Here is an 8,559-nt window from a genome sequence, read left to right as displayed (position 1 = left end):
AGTACTATGGAAGGCCTACTCAGAGGTTAGTACAGATTAACTATTGAGCAGAATATCCTTTAAGAAGGGTACCAGGCACCACTGCTTTGTCAGCAGGGCCCCACTGGAGCCATAGTTACAGGAAAGTGAGGGAGAGCTCATAGGGGATTGGAAGGGAAACCGGGGTCTTTAAGGCCAGACTCTTCCCCTCCAGTTAAGGGGCAATCCTTAACTGAATAATTTGGAGCAAACTGTCCCAAAACCATTTCCTGTAGGATGTCCCGTGGGAGAGAACAATCTGTCCCAATGATTTACAATTGTACAACTCTCTCTTTCTGTTCATAGGGCTCACTTTGTTACAGCTTTTGAAACTAAATTAAAGCAGTAGTTCTTTCCTATTACTGTCAGTTGTTTTTATAGTTTTGTTTATTTTGATAGAACCCTGTGACATCCTGTGAAGGACACTGTAGAAGTGCATAATGATGCTGACTAACTCCAGAACATTACAGGTAGCAAATGAAAGAAGAAGATACTGACATATTAACAGTACTTAAAAGACTTTGGGGAAAAAATCTATGTTACAATTCTTATCTCATTTTACACAGATATATCACCATTTAAGGTGGCTAAATGAAACATTTACTGCCAAAATTAAATCAGCTTTCACCAGATCTCTTTTTGCACCGCAAAATTTTATGTGCATATAACTGAAGTATTATGTCCTTATTTATTTGTGGGTATAGCTTCTATCACTTGAACATCTAAATACCTGATTATGTCCACAAATTTAATTTAGATATTTAGATTTCCAAGTGGCAGAAATTGTGGATGCAAAATTGACTCTAGTACCTCACAGGATGAAGCCGTATGATCCCAGGTGGCAGCCAATTATCCAAGTGTCATTAAACCCTGAGTTCTTGTGTCTCCATGTACAAACCTCATATCCCTGGGAAGTGTAATCAGAGCACTTACATAAAAAGAACAAAGGTTAGTATGTTGACAAGTCATCATGCTTACCAGTAGTATCAGGGATATATAGGTATTGAAAGAACTGATAAACCCCATGTTCTTGGTGCGCATTTTTGATACTGTACATGTTGGTATCTCTATGGGATGCCTCAGCTCAGAAGTAAAACTTCTACTCTGCATTTCCTGGGTTTCTAATTTTTTTCTAAATTTTAATGTTTATGAAAGGTAATACACATCCAAAACACTGATATGTGCCTGAAACCTTTGCATCACCTTAAAAACAATTTTTGTGGAGGATTGTTATATACAGATAAAAACAAATATCTGGTGCAGTACTTTTTAAAGTTTATATACAGGCCGTTGGTGAAACATTGCTATACACAAATATATCCACAGCTATTTAATACAGTATTGTTGTGCAATGTAGGGTTTACAAGCAGCCAGTGTAATGTTTGTATGCATAGGAACTCTAGGTACATAGCAGATATTCAGGTGCTCAGATACCAGAGTGATGACTGTGTTATAAAAATAAAATTAGATAACGGATGCAGAATTGCTAGGAGAGTCTGTATGGATGTAATTTTTCATGCCCAAACCAAATACGCTTTATAAAAGGAAGCCATGGGTTTTATAAGTAAGTGTAGGTATCTAAATGTATTTACCCAAACCACAAAGTCTGCAGTTGGCTCACTTCTGCCACTGGATGCAAAGAAAGCCTTTCATATGATGAAATGGACACATCTGTTTGCAGTGCTCCATCACATGGTATTCAAAGATCCATTAGTTAAAAATAAGCTTGGTAGTAACTGAAAGTCACTACCACCTCACAGATGTTTTGTGTCAATGTGAAATGTATTGCTGATCCCTGTCCTGAGTCTAGTGCTAAGGGATCCATATTACCAGGAAAATCTAGTAGGGAGATTAAGGCTTGAATGGTCATGGAGACTGAACTCTCCATTTTTTAGGTAGTTCCACAGACACGTTTGCAGCACAGGACCACCACCACAATCTATGCTACTACACGTATTCTGAAAAGAGAAGGATAGCTTATGTCTTCATAGCTACCAAACCATGAACGTTCACCACGGCTAATGCAACTGACGTAAAATTATTCGATGTGTTAGAAACATTACACTCAAATGAAGGGCAGATTCGGTTGGAGCAGGGCAGAAACTCCCATGTTCACCATTTCTAACATTTCCCCTGATAGCAGTGGAGTGGCCCAGCAGTGACAGCCTCTGTGGGGGAAGGAGACAGAGAGTCTAGGTGTTTCAAACTGATCTTTAGGCAAGGTCCTTTGGTAACTAGGTAACATTCATTAGAACTAATTCAGTTAATGAGTTAGGCGATATTAAATTGCAGGGGGCTTTCCCCACCCCAGAGCCACTCAGTTCAGCACACCCAGGCTCCTTACATCACCGGGGCCTTGCCCCAACACCCTTGGCCGCAAGGCGCCTCATTGCAGCAGTGCCTACCCTCCTCCCCGTAAATTGAGCGAGTTTTCGCACTACACGGCCCTGTCCGCCCCAGAGCCGCTGCCCGAACAGCCCCAGGCCTCTTGCTCCAGCATAAGAGCCGCTGTCCCGCGTTCCGGAAATGAGTCTGGGGTGGCCTTTGCTCGGGAGACTACATAGCCCATCAGCCCCGTGCGCACTTCCGGCGCGTAGTGATGAGCCTCGGGGCGTTGCCGGGCGTGATTGGATGCCGGCTTTGGCGCGTCAGTGTTGTGGGCGGGGAGTGGCGGTGGAGTTTCCCCCTCCCTAGCTCCCGGTAAACCAGAGCCTTGGCTGAGCGAAGATGGCGAAGACCTACGACTATCTTTTCAAGCTGCTGTTGATCGGCGACTCGGGCGTGGGCAAGACCTGCCTGCTGTTCCGCTTCAGCGAGGACGCCTTCAACACCACCTTCATCTCCACCATCGGTGAGGGGCTGGGCGGGAAACGGAGCCACGGGCTGCCCCGGAACCCCCCCGATCACTTCCCGAGGAGCCGGGCCGGGGGAGCCGAGAGGGGAAAGGGGCACAGGCTGCCTAGGCACCCCCCGATCACCTATCGTGAGGGGCTGGGCTGGGGAGAGGAGCCCGAGCGAGGAGAGCTGGGACGGGGCTGCCACACTTCACCGTTGTCCTCTTCCTTCTGGTGAGGGGCTTCGCAGGGTGGCGGGCGAACCGGAGAGACGGGGAAGCGCGGTTGGCTGCCCCAATGCCGTCTGCCCCCGTTACCGCTGTGGGGGCTGGGCAGAGAGAGTCGAGTGGGAGGGGAAGCGGCCTGAGGTTTCCCTCTTGGCGCTGGTTCCGCGCGGGGACCGGCCGGTTCGTGCTGGCCCGGCCGTCGGCTATAGCTGTCCTGGAGCGAGCGAGTGCCCGTGAGGTGGGTCTCCGCCTTGCTCGGAGCCAGTCAAGTGCGGGGGAAGCCGGGTCCTTCTGCCCTCAGGGGGTCGGGGGAGATATGCCAGCCCGGGGCACATCCTCTGGCCCCGTGGAGCCTTCTGGTCGGGCCGTCCCCTCTCCACGGCATCCCGCAAGCCCGCCTGGCTGTGGCCGCGGGGCGCTCTGCCCGTCGGCGGGAGGCAAGAGGGAGTGAAACTTCTCCCCCTCCCTAGTCCCCTTTTCTTGGCTCCCAGCTGCTCAGCACCTTCTCGGCCGCCTCCTCGGAGCTGGCTGTAGGCTGCGGTTCGCATTATCTCTGGCGAAGTGCATTACCGCGAGCTGCCTTGCTCATCTCCGGCTGTGGCTTCGAGATCGCTATGTGCATTTCCCCCTTGTTTAGCAACTTGACAAGTCATTAGGGAGGTGCCCTTTGCTGAGCTCTCAGCCCAAACCTTATAGCAGTGACTGGCAGTCTGCTCAAAACATTGAACTTTGCTTGCTTCGTTGTTAAGTCAGGAAAATAAGACCTAGGAGCCCTTGTCATTGATCAGGACTCCATTGTGCTAGGTGCTGCACAAACACAGAACAAAAAGACCCCTTACCCCAAAGGAGTTAAATTCTCAGGACAAATTCTGGGCTCTCTAAATGGCGAGTACAGTGGAGACCATAATGGATAAATATAAACTATCATAGTTCAGTCTTGCAGGAAAACAAGTGGTTTGAGCATTGGCCTGCTGAACCCAGGGTTACGAGTTCAATCCTTGAGGGGGCAATTTAGGGAACTGGGGTAAAAATCTGTCTGGTCCTGCTTTGAGCAGGGGGTTGGACTAGATGACCTCCTGAGGTCCCTTCCAACCCGGATATTCTATGATTCTAAATAGCTACACCTTTTTTTCCTCAAAGCAGTTTCTCTGACACTTACAGTCCTAACTCTTTCTTCAATCAGATCATCCAGTTTTGAATGTAAAATGTTTTCATGTGACTTGAGAAATGGCCAACTGTTGACAGTTGTACAAACTCCCCGGACCATCTTGCTCTCCCAGTAATGGAAATCACTTTAATGGGTTAGGATGTTTTAGAAATGCTCTTTAAAATATTGACCCAAGACTGAACTTAAAACAAAATCCAGAACATGACACTAATGGATTTGGGGGAGGCCTTTTCTAGGCTGTTCAGGAGCTGTCCTCATAACTGTTTCCCTGTTGCTTGCTAAGTTCTTTGTGATGTGCATATTCAAGTTATCAGGAAATGGAAGAAGACTCAAACTGCTTAAACTGGGTATTGCTCAAGTTTTATTAAAAAAAAACAAAAAACTACTTGATTACAGGGAGTAAACAATGTTAGCAATTAGTAGTCATAGTTGAAGGTGAGTTGATTTTATTAGTTATGGGTAATATTAATAATTGTCTTAGACTTTAGTTCCATAAAAGTGGAGTACATATGAATGTGTATATTGAGTCCCTGAGATTTGGAGTGGCTTTTCTTGTGATTAAAGTTACTGTTTTTTATGTAATAAGACTTCTCAAGGCAGTATCTTCTTTTTTTTTATTTTAAAGCACAGATACTTTTGCAACAGTAGTGTCCTAAAAACTACTGAGCTCTATGCATGACTTAATTATCTAATACAACAGACTATTATGTTAAACATTTTCACATTGACTGTCAGTTTTAAACTGAGCAGAGAGAATTTTTATAAGACCTTTACTGTATTAGATGTAAATGTGTTGTTACTGAAATATTAGGCTTATGTCCCAATCCTCCAAACGCTTAAATTCATGCTTTATTAAGTAGTCTGTTGATGCTACTTGCATGATGAAAGCAAAGATGTGCATAATATCTTTACAACTGAAGACTAAATCTTTATGCACATTGCTAGTGCTTGGCACGATGAAATCCATGCTCATCTGAAAGATTAAAACTTCTTATTTTATGGAGACAAGTAAAGGTGATCTGGAGTGGAGAAACAAGGTTTGTGCTCCTTGTGTTTTGTGAGTAAAGAAGACCTGAAATGTTTTCTACTCTAATGATTCATGTTTTGTTATCCTGTAGACTTGATGTACTGCTGGTGTTATGAGATGCTGGCTATGGAGGAAGTGAATTCTGACTAAGATAGGAAGTAGCCTGAATTATATTTTTGAGTTAGGACTAATTAACTACCATTTGGGAGAAAAGATGTCTCTTTTAAAGATTAAAACTCTACCCTTTCAGTTAAGGACTGAGAGCAGATAGTCCACATCAGAGTCCCAAGAATTCTCCATGGAAGACTAGACTTGACACTATGACATGTCTAGGCTTTTTTTAAATAAAGGGGGAGGGAGGTTAAAACAAAGCACAAAGGTTAGATATTTTTTAAATTCTTTGTGAGGAAGGGAAAAAATTCCTTGTTTCTTCTGCAGCCATCTTCAGAATGTAATCTCAACAATTCTGTTTACCAATAACAGTTTGATTACTGGCTTTTCTGAAGGTTTTTTCATTGTGTATTCAGTTGAATAAGAAGTTTTGGTCATAGAAATGTTATTAACAAGCAGCATACCCACCTCCAAAAAAACCCATGCACAGGTTAGACACTGAACATATTTCTGTGTTTATAGTTACAGAAAGAACTGGATAAAGTAAATTGAGCTGCATTCAGATTCTCTCTCTCTCTCTCTCTCTCTCTCACACACACACACACACACACACACACACACACACACACACACACACACACACACACACACACACACACACACACACACACACACACACAACACCTTTCCTGGTTATACTTCATGACCTTCTGCTTAGTTCCTTAAAACTCAAGTGCAATTTCATTGGTCTGCTTTGGATTTTAAAGATACTTTGTATATATGACGCTACTTTTCTCTATATTGCCTACCTCAGCTTAATGTGTTACTTTTTTGTTTTCACTCTTCCTTCCCTCCCTGTTTTTTATTTTGTGTTTTAAAAGGATACTAACTTTAAGTCTCATCAATTTGACAAAGTTACTGGTAGTTTTAAGATCTGCCCCTACTCCCCAATTGATTGGGCTTTTACAATCACATTTTCCAATATTTTGTAATTGTGTTTCCTCCCCTGTTGGTTTATGGAAGACCTCACAGAGGGAAACTGAGTTACTCTAGGGGAAACTGACTGTATGCAAAGTGCTGACAAATGCCCAAACAGAGAGACTGCACAAAATGGAGTATTTTCTATTCTCAGTTGTAGGTCAGTGTTCTAACATGTGGGTGTATGCTGTGTGGTTTTTGCTTGTTTGTTTGTTTAGGACAGTGGTGGGCAACCTGCAGGCCACATGCAGTCCGTCAGGGTAAGCCGCTGGCGGGCTGCCAGACTGTTTGTTTATGTTTGTACAGTTGCCCATAGCTCCCAATGGCTGCGGTTCGCCATTCTCAGCCAATGGGAGCTGCGGGGAAGCAGCGTGGGCCTGGCCACCGCTTCCCGCAGTTCTCATTGGCCAGGAATGGCGAGCCATGGCCATTGGGAGCTATGGGCAACTGTGCAAATGTAAACAAGCCAGCAGCTTACCATGATGGGTCGTAGGTTGCCCACCTCTGGTTGAGAACAATGTCCAGACTTCTACTTAAATGGATGGTATCTTCTTAAAAGCTTGCTGATCTAACTTAATCAGTTTTACAATGCTAAATAACACATCATACATGTAGTGCTGTCCTTCCTGAAGGCTCTTGAGTGCAGTGTATAATAAATTGAATTATTTCTCCCATGATTAAAACGTAGTTCTTTCAAGGGTGGAACAGCACAGTGCTGTATCTAAATGGGAGTAAATCGGGTAAAATCTAGCTACAGGAATTGAAGGTGTCAGAATACTGGCTTCACGTGACCACCAGAAGATGATGTCTCCAACAACATGGTGTCCCCCTAGCATCATGTTGTGCATGGAATCTACCATAATTTGGAGCACCATCTAATACTACTTGGTGGCACCCTTAGGAGAAATGGGATATGTCTACATTTTGAGCTGGGGGTGTGAGTCCCAGCTCAAGGAGACATACTTGCGCTAGTTCTCATCAGAATGTAGCTGCTATAGCCTAATTGGTGGGAGGGGCTATCTGCCCTGAGTGCATGCCTGCAAGCTGGGAATCTCACACACACACCCCTCCTGCTTTGAGTGTAGACATACCCTTACTTAGTCTCTATTCAAGTACTGAGCTGGAGCTGGCTTAATTTTTGAGAACTGACATATCTTGTCTTTTTACTGTATGAATTAGCCTTATGCTAGGCCCCATTTGTGTGGGGGTGGGTGGAAGAGGGGTTGGTGAGGTGTTTGTGTGTGGGTTTTTGGTTTTGACTGCATTGTGTTACTCTTTAAATTTTCCTTTTCGGCCTCAGATCCATTCCTAGCTATGGAATTCTGCCTTCTCTGTGTCATAGCAGCTTAGGCCTGCCTTGTGCTGTTGCAAGACATTTCTCTGGTTGCTCCTACTGTTTCCCAATCACGACTTGCATTGTCACTTAGCAATTTCAGTCACCACAGCATTGGAAATTATCCAGTCCGATTTTTTTTTTTTTAGTAGCTGAGAAGAAGGTGGGGAATGTGGTAATCCGTTAATTTCATTTCTACCAATTGTATAATTAAATCACCACTGAAATTATATGCTTGTGTCCTTGCTGTCCTTGTGTGGGCCTTTCAAGACTCGTGGTGCTCTGTTGATGTGCTCAACCCTTGGTTTTATGGATTCCTCTCTCTCTTTCCCCTGCCCACATTGGTGATGGGGCAGGAGGAGGGGAATATACTTCATGCTGAATACAGATGTTTGCCTGGATGCTTGCAACTAGTCCCCCTGATTTCTTGCCGCCCCCCCCCTTTTTCAACCCCTGACTACAATTGTGTTCATGCTGTCTCTTTACTTAACTACCTTTTTGTCGTTCTCCCTCTTAGAAAGAGGTCCCTTTTCCTCAATTACTCTAATCGTTAGTAGGGCTCCACTCTTTACATCTTAAAACTTTTTCCTGCAGGAGAAACTTATTGCTAACATGGACTTGTCACTACTGCTTCCTTGATTGGAAACTCTTGCTTTCATACAGAACTAAAAGGGAAGTAAAACTCAATCAAATAAATTGAGCCAGTTTGCTCAGCCCAACAAATCAATATAAAAGAACTTAAATTCCTGTTAAACCTGATAAAAGATAATTTATCCAAAATATAGAATCTGTACTTTGCTGGTCCTATCAATTACTGATTCTAAAGTCTGGGCCCTAAAGTGCATACAGTCCTATTACATAAT

The 8,559-nt window shown here is 44.1% G+C and overlaps 1 protein-coding gene across 2 annotated transcripts in view; it reads left to right on the top strand.

The window, feature by feature from the left end:
- Positions 1-2,702: 2,702 nt before the first annotated feature.
- RAB8B (RAB8B, member RAS oncogene family) overlaps positions 2,703-8,559 on the top strand; it is a 42,454-nt gene continuing 36,597 nt past the window's right edge. Inside the window, exon 1 of one of the 2 annotated variants that reach the window (XM_024208686.3) lies at positions 2,703-2,869. In XM_024208686.3, the coding sequence (XP_024064454.1) occupies positions 2,746-2,869 (124 nt within the window). In that variant the 5' untranslated portion in view covers positions 2,703-2,745. Of the gene's footprint in view, positions 2,870-3,032; positions 3,087-8,559 lie in introns of those variants that run through there. The other variant, XM_024208687.3, reaches the window with a different exon arrangement.

This window comes from Terrapene carolina, unplaced genomic scaffold, assembly GCF_002925995.2.
Source record: "Terrapene carolina triunguis isolate 2854851 unplaced genomic scaffold, T_m_triunguis-2.0 Scaffold67, whole genome shotgun sequence".
NCBI lineage: Eukaryota > Metazoa > Chordata > Testudines > Emydidae > Terrapene > Terrapene triunguis.
Note: the sequence above shows the minus strand (reverse complement) of the source record. Positions and strands in the feature narration are given on the sequence as shown.